The sequence below is a fragment of the Platalea leucorodia genome, assembly GCF_965183815.1.
Source record: "Platalea leucorodia genome assembly, chromosome: 18".
NCBI classification, from domain to species: Eukaryota; Metazoa; Chordata; class Aves; order Pelecaniformes; family Threskiornithidae; genus Platalea; species Platalea leucorodia.
In genome coordinates this window covers 8,076,696-8,092,772 of record NC_138840.1, presented here as the reverse complement: position 1 = coordinate 8,092,772, position 16,077 = coordinate 8,076,696, and the positions used below count along the sequence as shown (strand labels likewise).

At 44.8% G+C, this 16,077-nt stretch overlaps 1 protein-coding gene across 1 annotated transcript; it reads right to left on the bottom strand.

Annotated features, from left to right (window-relative positions):
* Nucleotides 1–5,814: 5,814 nt before the first annotated feature.
* LOC309598868 (zinc finger and BTB domain-containing protein 8A-like) lies at nt 5,815–10,081 on the bottom strand (the record flags this gene model as incomplete). The annotated part of the gene is given in 7 exon segments (XM_082329881.1): nt 5,815–6,575; nt 6,984–7,153; nt 7,743–8,602; nt 8,604–8,620; nt 9,765–9,857; nt 9,859–9,906; nt 9,908–10,081. Coding segments are annotated over 7 exon segments (1,695 nt in total). The 3' UTR covers nt 5,815–6,242.
* Between the last annotated feature and the right edge of the window lie 5,996 nt (nt 10,082–16,077).

Below are 16,077 nucleotides of genomic sequence, written 5' to 3'. Positions count from 1 at the left end.
CAGTGCAGAGGCCTGGTGACAGGACCTGGGCTGAACTCCGGGCCCCTCCCCGCTCCTTGAGGCTCAGCCTTCGCCCTCGAGACAATCATTTGAAGGGAGTATTTCACTTAGCTCGAGGGGAATTGTTAACAGGTACCTTTATGTGCATATTGGGGGGGGTGTGTGTGTGAATCGATTCAAATATTGTACTAAATCCTATGTAATCACTTTGTAGATGCTAAATTAAGCAATGATTAATTGCTGCTAAAGTCCTGCGATTCTCTCTTTAACTGTGAATAAACCTTAAACTGCTCCTAGCTATTTTCTTTTTTCTGTATATATATATTCCATTCATTTAATAAGTAATAGAGCGAACCTTGCCATTGAACTCTGTTAAATCACACTTTTATAAATTTCTATTAAAATCACTTTTTGCAAATATCTTTGACGGTGATTCTTTAAGCGACCTAACCACTCATCTGTGACAGTTGCCTTCCAACTAATAATAACCTTCTAATTGACTTTGGACTTTCCTGAGGTGTTCCAGAAAAATCAAGAAGCAAGTGTTGGAATGCCTGTACTAGAATATTGAACGGCTCTTACAGTTCTGCTGTACTTACTCGTGTGGAAACAATAAAAGGAATACAGATTTGACTATTTGGACTCTTTTTGGATTATAATTTACATTTCTCTGCCTTGCAAATGGTTTGAAGTCCCCAGTGCCAGCTTGACCAGATCACAGATACTGGCCTCAGCAGTTCACTGAAGTAGTTCCTTACGAATTTGTAAGCTCATTAAATAAACCCTAAAATGCGTGCGCTTATGCCAGTCTGGCTGCTGCTATCTTTAGCCTCAAGGCTTTGATTAAAATACAATTTTAAAAAAGCCTTTGTTTAGGATAAATTCAACTAAACAAGTTTGGTTTAGCTGTAATCCTCACTTAACACAAATCTCGACTCTGCTAGCTCTCAGCAGTTAAGGTTTTAGATAGACATTCAGCTACATAGCGTTGTTATGCTGACAGATGCTAATGATTGTCAGCGGGGGATCCTGGGATCTGGGCACAGTCATTGACTCAGCTGTAGCCAGATGGTAGGTCAGGCATTTTTCAGCTAAATCAAGGTCCATTTAAATAATAAATGCAGCCGAAGATAGTGCTATTAGCCCCTGTGTAGGCTATCTGAAATTCAAAGCCGAGTATTTCTGCAGACCGAGAGCCCAAACTATAAGGAAGGTAGACATTGGCATGGCTAGGTAATGGGATAACCTCTGACAGTGACCAGATGCTTCAGGGAAGAAATGTAGTATATTCCATAATTTTATATCCCACAGAGATTTTTTTTTTTCCTAAGTTATCATACAAAAATGGAGAGGAATCCCAAAATCCTAGAGGATGGAGTATTTCTTCTGAAGAGCCAGGAGTAAAGGAAAGATGATGCATGTAGCAGTCAGTGTCAGTCCTCCGCTAGAGATCTGTGGGCTTACAGATATTTTCAAAGCTCACACTAAATCGATATTCTTGCTTCCCCCCCATCTGAGTTCTTTAGAACTGGAATAGAAGAGGTTGGAAAGGGAGATTCATTCTGAGGTGGTTTTTTTGGGTCTGCTTTTTTTTTTAATTAATTTTGAAAAAAGAAAAAAACAAACAGTTGAACCTTTAAGATAAGGACAAGTGTCATTTTTGGGGATAGTAAATACAGAAGTTGAGATAATTTAATGGAAAACAAAAAAATGGGATACGATGTGAAGGAGAAAAACTAATCAACTGTCACACAAGTCATAGCTTAGGTTGTAGGTAGAATTCTGAAAGAAATACCTGAAAAGGGGGAAAGAGAAATGTTTTTTTGTTCAGTGTTTCAGCCTTTGAAAGGATGGCAAGATAGCTGTCAGAAAATAAGGGTAGTTAAACGTGAGACACTAAACAGAGGAGGATGAATCCATGTCTTCACTCTTGACTGCGGTTTTGTCAACACAAATGCTAAACACAAGCCAAGCAAAAAGAGGCAGGCTTTCAGTGACAAAGGACAGACAGAGAGAAAAGGACAGACACTAGGACTGCACAGAAAGCAGAGGTATACAAGAGAAATGCCTCTTGAAATGGACACCCTCCAATGTTAGTCAGATGAAACGGGGAATGGAAAAGCAAATGACAAGAGAATGATGTATTGAAAACAAGCGAATAATCAAAACATGCATTAAGAAGTAGTATTTAAGAGCATTCAAAGCAACATGAAGAAGATGAAAGAAGTACAAGGAAACAAATAATAAAAAAAAAAGGCAAAAACCAGTTTGAGAGGAATCCTAGAATTGTTGGTCACAGGGGAGCTGTGAATGTCTCTAGTCCCACCTCCCACAGGAAGAAGGCCAGCACCAAGATCAGACCAAGATCAGACCAGCCATGGCTTTGCCTAGCCAAGTCTTGAACACTTTTAAGGGCAACTATCTCTGAGGCTGCTTTCTGAACAGCCCGTTCCAATGCTGCGCTACAATTTGCTGGGTCATGTTGAGCTTCTCATCAACCAACACCCCCAAGTCCTTCTCCTCAGGGCTGCTCTCAATCCATTCTCCGCCCAGCCTGTGTTTGTGCTTGGGGTTGCCCTGACCCATGTGCAGGACCTTGCACTTGGCCTTGTTGAACTTCACGAGGTTCACACGGGCCCACCTCTCCAGCCTGTCAGGGTCCCTCTGGATGGCATCCCTGCCCTCCAGCGTGTCGACCGCACCGCACAGCTCGGTGTCATCGGCAAACCTGCTGAGGGTGCGCTCAGTCCCACTGTCCACGTCCCTGACAAAGCTGTTAAACAGCGCCGGCCCCCATACCGACCCCTGAGAAACGCCACTCGTCGCTGGTCTCCACTTGGGCATTGAGCTGTTGACCGCAACTCTTTGAGTGCGACCATCCAGCCAATTCCCTATCCACCGAGTGGTCCATCCATCAAATCCGTGCCTCTCCAATTTAGAGACAAGGATGTCGTGCGGGACAGTGTCAAATGCTTTGCACAAGTCCAGGTAGATGACATCAGTTGCCCTTCCCTTATCCACCAACGCTGTAACCCTGTTGTAGAAGGCCACCAAATTTGCCAGGCACAATTTGCCCTTAGTGAAGCCACGTTGGCTGTCACCAGTCACCTCCTTATTTTCCATGTGCCTTAGCATAGTTTCCCGCAGGATCTGCTCCATGATCTTGCCAGGCACAGAGGTGAAAAGAACCTGAACGAAAATGTTACTTCTGCTAATGAGTGGTAGGTGATCCTAACAGGAGTATGAAGAAGACAGTCACCAGAGGCAATGCAAGGAGATGAAAAGAAAACAAATAGGATTACTTCATTTAGAGAAAAACAAGCAAAATATATGACCGGCTATGTAAAATGAAGGACGTAGAAAATATAAGGCACTTAACATTTATCTTGTCTTGCAATACAAAAATAAGGGAACAACAACTGAAATTAAGGCAACAAATGTAAAAATGGTAACCTTTTTAAAATACAAAACATAATTGACCTGTGGGAATCGCAGTCTTGAGCTAAAACTCCAAGCTTAATAAGATACTTTAAAAATGACTACAGATATCTAGTTATGCTACTGAGAATAACAATAACGTATAAAAACAGTAAAAACCCTTGTTTGCCAGGCAAATCAACAATTAATCTGCCTATATTTAAAAAGTAAATGTCTTCATATGGATAGATTGTTCCATTTGCCCGTTATAGCCACGTCACATCTTTTTCTGAAGCATCTGGTCCTCCGTATTCTTAGATTTACGGTATCTAATTCGATTGAGCATTGATCCAAAAATCCCTTTGCTTCTAAAAACGCCCCCAAGTATACAGAAGCACTTCATAGTCTCACCTTTACAGTTGGCAATTAAGATTTCAGGCCTAGAGTGACACTTCATTTTCCCCTCCCCTTAATCCATCCCCAAACGCAAACACAGACTAATCCCAGCCACTTTGTATTCTGGGACCGCAGGCACTGATACCTAGAATTTATTGCGCATACTGTTTAATGTAAAGGGAAACGAAAAAAATCTATTAAATTGGATTTCAGCAAGCATTTTCTCTTGAAATTTGATCAAAGTCATTCCATATTCTTTTATATACTTCTTTGTTCTATATTTGATTTAGTTAACGTTGCTCAGGAATACTTCTTAGCCATTTAATAATACGCATTGTAGGAGTAATAAGCTCCGAGAACTTAACCAGCTGTTTTCACATCAAGTCCCTTTTGGGGACTGCTGACCAAAGTGTAACATAAAATCGAGGCAAGTGTAAGTCTTGTTTGGAAAAGATGTTTTCATATGGGTCATCAGAAAATTTTCTAAGTTCCCCCCTTCCGCCCCCCTCCCCAAGTCTAAGCCAACGGACGATAATTTTTGTAGGAGCAATAAAATACCACTTCTCGTCTCCTTAGAACACACAAGCAGGCTGCTTCTCGACAGCCCTGCACGTCGGAGGGGAAGGGCGCTCAATGCCTACACCGTCAGCTTAGTAGGAAGCGCTCGAGCTGTCATTTAAGAGACCCGTAGGCTGGCCATCTGCAGCCTGGAATGAAAATGCTGCACTCTCTGGTAATGATGATACTAAGGCGGCTATACAGTTTTTACACAATTAAAAATAAAATAGTGACTTTTTAGCTGTCCCTGGGAAAGAGATTATATAGTATATATATGGGATTGTTCTGTAATTAATCCCGGGTTTCAGCCAAACATGCTTACAAAGTTGTAAAAAAGAAAAAAAAAAAGTTTTCTAAGCCTATACCCATTGAGTTCAATGATCACAGGGTGAAGACTATCAATACTCCGGTCTGTCCAAGAAAACGCAGAGTAAAAGCACCCCGGGAGCATACGTCTGCTCCTCTCCTGTCTCCAGTGCTGGTTTAGATAGACTCACTAAGTAACAAACCCAAGTGGCTTATTTTGTTACAGAAGTAAACTTTCTTCACCATTAGTCATCTCATCTCTTGTAGTCTAATTGTAGGTAAAATTACACAAATATGATGTCTAGAACTTCCAGTACATCTTGTTCTCATTGGCATATAGTACAGACCGAAAAAGGTTAAAGTATGATCGCTTGGTGACCGAATGACTGTGGGAATATATAAATTGATAATGACTCCATCGTAAAACTCATCAGTTTAAATTGAGTACAGGTCAATACAAACAAGAGTAGTCAATGGTTTCAGATGGAAAATCTCATCAGTTCCATTTCTAATGATATAGTATATATACTGTACAAATTGTTCTGCCACTGTCATTGGCAAATAAAACGGGGGACAAAGAGAGAAAACAACAGCTAAAGTAACCTTGTAAGGATTGTTTCCTTCACGTTGGCATCGAGAAGCTGCCGCGGCCATTGGCAACGCCGGGGAGGCAGGGCTGCCAGTCACGGCAGCCTGGCACTTTTGAGAGGTTTAAAAAAAAAGAAAAAAAGAAAAAAAAAAAAAAGAGAGCATTTTACTAGTGCTTATTAAAACGTAGCCCAGTCTGAGTTCCCAATTTTCAGAACGAATAAAACATCTACTGGCATCAATTAATGATCCATAGTTGTAATAATTTGATCTCTGATGTGTTGACTAGGACTAACATTCACGTGTTTATTTTCTTGTAAAGAAATAGGTCTTGAATTAATGATCTGCTAAAGATTCTCCTTATTCTAATAAATTTTACAAGAAAGTGCATTTCCAGACGAATGTGCTAAAACATTTTTATACGCTTTTTCTTAATTAGCTACCTTTTTTCCTTATTATAATATGAAGACTTCATGAAATTTCATGGAAGATTATCTTCATTTCTGAATACTGAAGAGAGGTTTTCTTTATATTCTGGTGTCTGGGGTATTTATACTTTGTTTATCGCCAGACGATACTACAGATAAAACCCACATCTCTAGAAGTTTAAAAAGTGGGCAATTTACAGTGCTGTGTGACTTTTTTTTTTTTGAAGTATTTAGACCTCACTCCCTTGAGAGCGGTTTTCAGAAGTGACCCATTGTCTACTATAAAAAGTTATCCATGTAGTACTTCAGTTTCCTCGTTCATCCGTTATTTCATTTAAGGATGGCTTCTTTCTAATGGAGCAAAGTGTGGGTATTCTGATAACAAAACTCAGACCGGACTCAACGGCATGTCCATAAATACATGCAAGCCTGGACCTGTTCAAAAGAAACCAGTATGTCTCTGTGCGGTAACAACAGGCTGGTGGAGGGCTTATGGTCAAGACAGTACATTGTCCCTCTGACAGGGAATTCCTAATTCTTGTCTTGCGACTACCTAATATTTGGTTTTACTTCCTTTTCGTCTGCTTCATCCTCACTGTCGTCAACTTGCTGAATGACCAAGTCGGTTGACCCATCCTCCACAATCTCCACATCAGATCTGTTGTCTTCCCCGTAGTGCCACCTGGAATCCTTATCCCCATCTTGTGGGAATTCAAGGGGTGCTTCCGCCTCCAAGTCAATGCGAATACTGTCTATGCCAGCTTCAGCCAAGCACTCGTTACAGAGTCTGTAACGTCGTGTCCCCTCTTGGACCACTTGTCCCGTTAGCTCAGTCACGTGGCGTTTACACTTTCGGCAGATAGGCTTGCAAGCCTGATGAATCTGGGAAAAATCAAAATGAATCAATTTGATAATGTATCCACAAAGAAGTGTTTTTTAAGACGACAAAAGTAGGGCTGGAGTAGTGTCAAATGGTAGCGTTAACTCATTTTGAGAGACAGGCATCAAACGTTAAAAATGAAACCACCACCGGCGCTGTAATTGCCCACTTAAGCTCTATTACAGGACGTGCACGGAGCAGTACCCTCGTGAGCCATCAGTTAACACAGAAATTCATCCCCTTGCACACAAACGATGCTGCAAATCGACTTCAACAAAACCAGATTCATTTTCTATTACCTCTTCTTTTACGGGAGTCAATATATCACCCAGATACGCTTGTACTGTGTTTAATTATGCTGAGACAGATTTACACGTTAAACAAAGCATGCAGTTACTAAAAATACATACTGTTCGAAAATGGCTACTTAGGTGATCTAGCCTGCTAAATCTTTTCCCACATGCCTCACAAGGGTAAGGGCGCTCTCCTGTATGGCAGCGGAGGTGACGCTTTAGGTCTGCTTTTCTTTTCACCACATGAGTGCAGAACGGGCACTTGAACCTCATCCGGGGCAGGTCGTCTGTTAGAAAATAACGTGATTAGAAAAAAATAAAGTCATAACATGTTTAGTTATTTAATGCTCTAGGAAAATGCATTCGATGCGCAGAATAGGAAATCACTTTTATTAAGAAAAATATTGTCACAGGTCTTTCCGAGCACAAAGATCTCGTGTTTCCCTGTAAATCACACGGCAGTGCAACAAAGGAAAAGGAGTGGACCGTTAGCTATATTAAAATGAGCTTAAAAATATCCCAAAAGATCACGACTTAAGTTTGCAAGATGAAGCTGTAAAGACACTAACGATTATGTATTTTGAAAGGCTAGTTTTAATCAACCAGGTACTTCAATCATTCACAATTATTAAAAAACAAGAGTCAAACTTCCCAAACTTGCATTTCTGGACAATAAAGATGTATTTTTGGCAACTGTACGCTCGTTCAGTAAAGCACAGTTTCTTGCGGACGGAAGAGAGGATTCGGAGATGCCTCTGCCCCTCCAGCACCAGCGCCAGCTCTTACCTTCAGCCCAGCTCCCCATCACCCCCAGAATGGAGGGCATGCTCGCGTACTGCTCCTCTGCTTTCGAAGACTTGGATTTACTTGAAGAACGGGGCGATTCATGCTCCTGCTGCGACACAGCCAAGCTCCTCGGTATCACGTCAGAGCCTTGGCCGTACTGGTACCCCACGTGAGGAGATTCAACTTCTGTCTCAATCGGAACTTGCTCCTCAGACTGAGCGATATGGCCAGCGGGCTCGGCAGCCCTGTCCTCCAGTTTGCTTGATTTATAGTGAGGAATGTCAGAAGGTTGCTGCAGCCCCAGGTGCCGGGATTTCTTTAGGGAATCCTGCCTTTGCTCGTGTTTGGACAGCTGTTGCTGGGCATTTCTTTGAGAAGTCGGGTAGTAGCTGAAATTGCTCCAAGCGTTTCCACCCATCATACATGTCCCTTGGTCTGGGCTTAAGTGCGAATGCGGGGGGCTGCTTTCCGCCCTCCAGCCTGCGCTGTACAAGCAGGATCGGTCCACGCCGTTTGAATTGACGTCTTTGTCTGACAGGCTGAAGTAGCGATCCTTCTCCTTCTCACTGATGTCCAGCGATGACTTAATGAACGTTTTACACACGCTGATAACATCGGTCATCTGCAGATAGCTAGCGGCCGACATGACTTCGATCACATTCTGACCGGTGAGAGACAGTTTGCCCGAATACACAAAATCTAGAATAACTGTAAAAGTGTCAGGAGAAAATGCCTGGAAAGTAGCCGTCGTCGGCTGACTCGTCTCCTTCGAGCTCTGCGAAAGGAGCATTTTGAAGTAGCCGCTGCTGGCAAACAGCACATTGCGATGGGCTTTGAAGACCTTTCCCTCCACCAGGATATTGCAGTCACAGAACAAGTCCTGCCTGCGCTGCTCATTCAGCTGCTGCAAGAGGTGAAACTGGTGAGACGAAATCTCCATTCCAGAAAAGATGAAATGAAGCGTCGCTCTGCAAAACCAAGAAAAGAATTAAGACTCTTGACTTCAGCGTCGTGCAACTCAGCCGAAGATGTCAGACCCAATTTTACAGACAGCTGTACAAATGATCTTATTTATTTAAATCTGGGAATACATTGAAATTACGACGGGCACAACCACGCATTCTTTTTCCAAGAGGAGCGATGAAGCGGCCAAGCGGGCCAGCGCACGCTGCTTGGCAGAGCCCCGGGCGCGACGGCTGGGAGCATCTCCTTCCCCCGGGCAGCGCTCCCCGCGCCCAGCCACCGCCGAGCCCGCCCGCAGCCGCGGGCCGACGTTACCGCATCGCCCCGCTCCGGCCGGGCTCCCGCCCTCCCGGCCGCAGGGACCAGAAACGGGACTCGGCGGCAGAGCCCCGGCGGCCGCAGCCCTCCCGGCCCGGGCTCCCCCGCCATTGGCGGAGGCGGCCGCCACTCACCCGCCCGCCCGTCCGAATTGGTGGCTCCGCCGTGGGCAGCCCGGGACGCCCGACGGCGCCGGGCCCGCCCGCCCCAGCGCGGAGGCGCCTCCTGGCTCCGCGGGCGGCCGCCCCCGCTCCCGCCGCGCTCCCGCCGCGGGGGCCGCGGCACCGGTACCCGCCACCGCTCCGCCCGCCGGCGCGCTCCCCTCCGCCGCGCCGCGGCCGCCCGGGCCGGGCACGCAGCCCGCAGCCGCCCGCCTCAGCGGAGCCCCGGCTGCCGCTCCGCCGGCCCGGCGGGAGCTCCCCGCCACGCCGCCGCCCGCTGCCCGCTGCCGGGCGCCCGGCGCGGCCCCCGCCGCTCCCGGCCCGGCCGCCCGCAGCCTCCCGGCGCCGGCAGCGCCCCCGCCGCCCCCGTGCGCGGCCCCTCTCGCCGCGCCCCCGCCGCCCGCTCCCGCGCAGCCCTTTGTTGCCGCGCCTGGCTCCTTCCAGCCGCGCCCGGGGCTGCAAATGGCGCCCGCGCAGCACCGAGCGCAGCCCGAGTAACGATCGGCTGCCAGGGGCGGCTGCCAGCCGCCCGTCGCACCCGGACCCCGGCGCCCTCCGAGGCTGCGGAGCCCCGGGCCGCCCCTCGCAGCAAGGCTCGCTCCGGGGCCCTTTCCGCCCCCAAATCCCAACGCCCTCTCCGGCCTGCCGGCGTGCTAGAGCCGCCGCTTACCGGCTGGGTGCTGCGGGCGGCTGCCGCCGAGCCGAGAGGAGCGGAGCGGAGCGGAGCGGGCGGTGGATGCGGCGTCCCCGGCCCCGCGTCGGGGCTCCGGTGGCTGAAGGCGACGCGCTGGTCCCGCAGCCCCGAGCCCTGGAAGCCCGAACGTGAGAGAAACAAAAGGTATTTGCTGACGTGGGCGTTGGACAGAGACGCCCGAGGGCTGGGGACACAATTAAAGGGGCAACGCACCGATCGCAGGCGCAGCCCAGCGGCTTCCTCTGCCTGGTGGCCCTGCACTCGGGGCTGCTCGCCTCTTCCCACACCCACATGCTGCCCGGGAGGGGATGCGATGCCCTAGATGCTTCCCTCTCACACCTTTATGTATAGCAGGGGCCTTGATGACCCAAATCCTTCCTTAATGCGCCTGCAGCTTCCTCAAAAGGAGATGTACCATCTTTTTTTTTTTCTCTGTTCATATCTGTTCTCTTCTGAAAAAAGCATGTCCGAAATCCTAGTACCTGAGCCTCTCACCTTCTCTCACTCGAAGTTTGGTTTCTCCTTCCTCTTCTTGCCACCAGGGTCTTTTCTGTGCTCTTGACACCCCAGTTATTTCTCATAAATACTTGTTTTCCCATGGGAGCCATTCTGCCTTAACCGTATCCTTTGTGTCCTTTTTAGCCTTCCCTTCCATAAACTTAAGACGTTCCATCTTGAAACAATTTACGTTCCTTTCCCCACTACGGCAAAATGGGAAAGACATCTAAAGACTCTTTCCTCTGATAGCTAGAAACATTCTCCTGGTATATCATATATGTATATTCACACTCAATTTATATCCATTTATATTGTAACGGTATTTTTCACCAGCTTAATTCCCCCTTTTAATAAACATCCATAGTTTTGTAGACTGCATCCCCTTTCAAGTGCAGGCCACACTTTAAAAATCTTTCTTGAGACCCATTCTGCTTGCGTAAGACTCCACTCTGTACCTGACCAGCTTAAATTAATCATTCTTGAACATGAAAGCGATTGGAATTCACACAGCATTTCGCATGAATCTTTTCAGTCCACTGGGCAACGGCGTTAATTATCAACTGAAAACATTTCAATCTGATGTACCTACAACGGAGCAGCCTTTTCCAGCCGTGTCACGTTGCCGGTCCGTAGTCGTCCGCTGATCAGTGTCGCCTGCAAATTTCATGTAATTTATCTTGCTTTCCCATCAGAGCCTAAAGAGTGTATTAGCAGAACCGATTCCAAAGTCAGCCCGGAGGACCACTAGCATCTTTGTCCTCCTCGTTCCCCTTTCAGGGTACCACAACACAACCCACAGCTCTTGCCATTAATTAATGGTGCACGCCTGCCCGTTGGATATCGTATGCAGCGCCGGGGTCACTCATTTCAAAGAGCGTATGCAGGAACCTGGAACGGTTCAGAGAGGGGAAAGGGAAACGATAAAAGTCTGGCACAGCTTGGTACAAATGTAGAGTGAGAGAGATCCAAACTAGGAAAAAAATGAAGCAGGTGAGATAAATGGAAATCTATAAAATCATGAGAGCATCAACAGGGACTGTTCACTGCTTATTCCAGTGTAGGAGGAAGGCGAACGGAGCTGGCAGGCGGCAGGGTCACGGCAAACCAGAGGATGTGGTTCCACGCCTGCCGTAGTTCGGTGCTGGAACTGCTCGCCCTCGGTGGCTGTGGATGTGCAGTGTTTGTGCGGGGTACAGGGCTACACTGGGCACGGTCACGAGAGAGACTCGGGAGCTACGTATAGAAACGTCCTGTGCCTTCAGGAGCCCCCAAGTCACAAATGTAGGAGACTGGAAGAGTATTCAGGTAAAAGTATTGCTTGTCGCGTTCTTCCGTAGCGCAACCGATTTTGACTCAAGTCTTGAGTTGGGGAATTTAATAGACTTTAGTTTATTGCCAACTAACATAAACTTTGAACTACTGATTCTGGTATTGAGAAATAAAGAAGACAAAGAATTAAACAATCGCTTAGATTGTTTAATATCAACCGAAAAACGTATTTGCAGTATCATGTTTTAACACTGCTTGAATTCATTCCTCTGAAGTTTGATTTTGCCTGTCAATTCAACTAAGTAGCACCTCTTTTTATATAACATTCGACGTATTTTTGCCGATCCATGCCCAATTTATTTCATCTGCTGAAAACCTCCTTTTGAAAACAACTGTTTGTAGGTATTTGTTCTGTTTGACTCAGCTGACTGTTCAGGTAATTGGTACCTTCGCTTGTGTATCGGAGAGTGCTCCGTTTGGTAGTTTGTATCAATAGGACTTCAAGGGTTCTCCATCTGCTAGGAACAGGTAATAGAATTTTAAAAGTTGAAAAAAATGCAGTGGTATCTAGAGTAGCTTAATTAGAATTTTTAAAGATGTTGCAAGTGCTTTACTCGGAATACTTCAGAAACCTTGCCCAGGAGTCTGCTCGCTGCCGCTAGGAACAGCCGTGGAACCGACTTTGGTTTTGTCATACGCAGGGACCGATTTCATCCTGGTTTGCACGATAATACATCACAAACAGTCCACTGATTCTAGAAATGTATTTAGTTGTTTAATCTAGTCCTTTGTTTTGTAATTTCTAAATTTTAGAGTTACTGTTTCTAGCCAAGAAAGTTCCACTTGAAGCTGAGGGTTTGTTTGGAGAGTTTATCCAATGGGAATAAACTTGGCAACTATGTGGAGTAGGTGCTTCTCACAGCAACAGGAGGAGTGTTGCAAAGCAAGGCTAATAGTCTGCTTTTCAGAGAGCAATTTACAAGTTACTTTAAAAAAATTACCTTGTTCGTGCTGATACAAAAATCATTAATATAAATTTTGCATTGTCTTATTTGGGTTTTGGTAACCAAATATAATTAACGGTAACACCAGTTAAAAAATTTCAGTTTTCCTTAAAATAAATGTTCGGAAACATCACAGGCTTCACTTAGGGTATATTTTCTGACTTCAAACATATAGTGATATTTCTTACCAAAGGAAACTCAAGAGCATATACTAGAACAACTGAAGTACCATTAGTTCAAAGACTGACATGCATTGATTCACAAGATTAATTTGTTGGAGTTGCAATGGATTTTTCCCAAATGTGTGAGTAAAGTAATATGCATTTACCAAGGGTTTTATTTTAAATTTTGAAAATATAAGTAAAATTGCATATAACCTTGGGCTAAAGCAACACAATTTCTTTCCTTTTTCTACCATTGAAGAAATAGCTGCAGGTTTTTTCCACTGGATCAGAAATGTACCATACTTGGGGAATTAATTATTTGCCTTTTTTTTTTTTTTGCACTGGACCTAAAAATGCATTTAATGAGAATATGTGAACAGCAGGAATTTTAATCCATGCTCTTGCAAAAATTGTTGCTTTTAAAATAGTCTTATACCTCTTAAAGGAAAAGTAATTTTCTGAGAACATTTTGTTTGTTTAAAAGCTTTTGAGAAACTGTGTGTGACATAAAAATATTTATTTTTTAGTACTTCGCAGGTGAGTTGCCAATTGTTCCATGTCAGGAAACTTTCCAGTGTTGCAGGACCTAGTGCCTTGAGGAATACAAAGTGGGCGAGAGAAGACCATATCCCCGTCATAACGAAAGAGCTTGTTAAGTTACGCAGGCACGGTCTGGAGATACGGGAATAAGCAAGACACCAGAAATGAATTAAGAATGAGTTTACAATTTTCGTCTAATCCATTTGGCTTTCGTTCATTTGCTTCAGCAGCATCTTTACGTCATCAGCTTTCCCCGTGACGAAGCCAGCGGACTCACCCACAATTTCTGTAGTTCAGTTACCTACGTGAAGATCCCGAGCTGCGTCCTTGTTGTCTTCTAGTACAAATACAAACGCTTGTTCAGCCTCCAGGTCACCAGGAGATCGCTTCGTTTTTGAAAATGAAAAGAGAATCATAATGCACTGTCCTAAAACACTGAGTACGGGGAGGAATCTTCCATCTGCCAGTACGCCTAACAGTAACCGAGCAGGCCGTCTTCTAAACAAAGTTTACACCTTAGGAAAAGTCCGAGATTTGATGGCGGCGTTAACAGAGGCAGCAGCTCTACAAGCATCTCGGCGTAACTTGTCAGTAGCTTCATCTGTACTAGGAACCCAAACTCCTACTTCTGTACCAATAGAATTAAATTACTTGTTAGGCATATTCTTATCTTCAACCCGTCTGCCCTTAACACCTAAAATTGTGGTATATTTGCATACAGCTCACCTATGTTGATGACTTAGACCTTGATCTAAACAATTCATTGACCCCGAATCATTAGCAAGCTCTTTGACGACCCCTCCTCTCCCTTGATTGCCCTGCGCTCCTGCCTTCCTTCTCCCACAGCCAGAGTCCTCTGCAGCAGGGACGGTGACGACCCGTGGGCCTTAGAGCTGAGGAGACAAGAGCAGGGCTGAGTGCTTCAGTGCCCACATCTTCCATGTCAAAAATGAAAAAAATGCATACTTACTGTGAGATTAGTATTTATTTAATGTTTTCTGTTCTTTAACTACAAAAGAACCAGACTACATACAACAAGATAAACATACATAGTACATACACAATATAACATACAATAAAGACAAATTCAGTAAAGCACCACTGTAGAAAAAATGTTACAAAAAGCACTTAAAAGATTTGATCCCCACCCCTTAAAAAGGGTAAATGGCCTGTACGGTGGTGATGCACGTTAATTCTCAACTTTGGTTCAATTTGGTTTTCTCTCTTCCGCCCTGATACGTACGCTCGCAGACATCGTGACATCAGGACGGGTACGCTTGCAGATCCAGCAGCTTGCGGTAAAACGTCAGTGCGACTTCTCCATTACAGATCTGCGGAAAACGCCCAGTTATTACATCTGGAAAGGTCTGCTGCGTTCGCACTGCTACCCGGATTGTACTCCGAATTGTCTGTGAACGCTGCAAAGCCATCTTTTGGAAAATACTGTAAAGACCCACGATTCAGAACTTTACACGATCTTTTCCCCACATAGAACTACTGATCCCAAATACCTGTGGAAGCAGAGCACGGTCCCTTTCCCTCCCTAACACTCCTCATCAAAATAATCTGCTTAACATTGGATAGTTTCTTCTTTTTTTTTTTTTTTTAAGTACTCTTATTTAGCTTGTACTGGAGCACTTTTTAAAAAGTCATAATCTGCTATGTTTAAAAGTTCAGTAAACAACAAAAGAAGAGTTAAAACAGTAAAAACTTTTTAAAAAGGTGGACATTCAGAGAAAGCCGGGGTAACTGAATTTCACATACATCCGATTCAGATGGTACAAATGCAAATGTTACTGTACCAATTAGTATTTTAAGACAATTTACTTGTGATTGAACTACTCCACTGCTCTGTCCGGCGATACTGCATTAACTGGCAACATTCGCCCACTGGTTTTCAAAAGTGAAGAAGAAAATCTTCCTCTGCTGCCTCAACAAATACCCAGCATCTTGTTCAGTAACACAGTGCTATTGCTGTGCCGGCTTTCACTTGGACGGATCCTGGAATGGGCTTGGAGCTTGACGAAGGTCCTTGGCTCTACCCATAAATCCGTCTGCATGATGGCATCTCAAAAAGCAGGTTCTAAAACCAGGGCATCTCCCCCAAGTGTTAACTCTTGTGTCGTTTAGCGAGTATTCTAGTTTTCAGTTTCGTACAGGGGGAGAGAAGAATCCTCCAAGTCTCCAAAGACTGAGGTATTCACATTTTTTGTGGTCTAGAAACAGCTGTTATAGCTACCAATAGCTATTATTTACCAACAAAAGGTATCTTTCTTGTATTAGAAACACAAACAACTACAAAAAGAAAACAATTTCAAAGCAAGCGTCCTGGCTTTGTTTAAGTAATGCTCACTGGTTTGGGTCAGAGCTCACATACCTTAGTTATCAACAACCAAGCAACACGACAGAATTTGAAAAATCAGTAGCACAGTCATTGGCTTTAAAATTAAATTTGTGTTCACATAATTCCCTTCCAACCCCAAAAGAAACCAGCAGCTAAAAATTAAAATAAGCCTTGCCACTGAAGAACTTTAAGAATTTCTAAGAGCTGACTTGGTTTCTAATTCTGCAAAACTATCGATGTATGCTTAAATTTTACCCTTGTAATGAGTCTCGTGACCAATGGGAGCGATCACGTGTGTCTAAGCCTCCACAGGGCTTGGCTGGTTACGCTAAAAGCATGTCAGAAGTAGAGAGTCATCCATTGGGACAGTTAAAATATTTTGCATCTCAATCGGCAGTCCCAAGTTGAAAGCCCAGCACGTTGCTTTTGGGTATTTGGGGATGGCATTTAGAGTTGGTGTGCACAGCGCT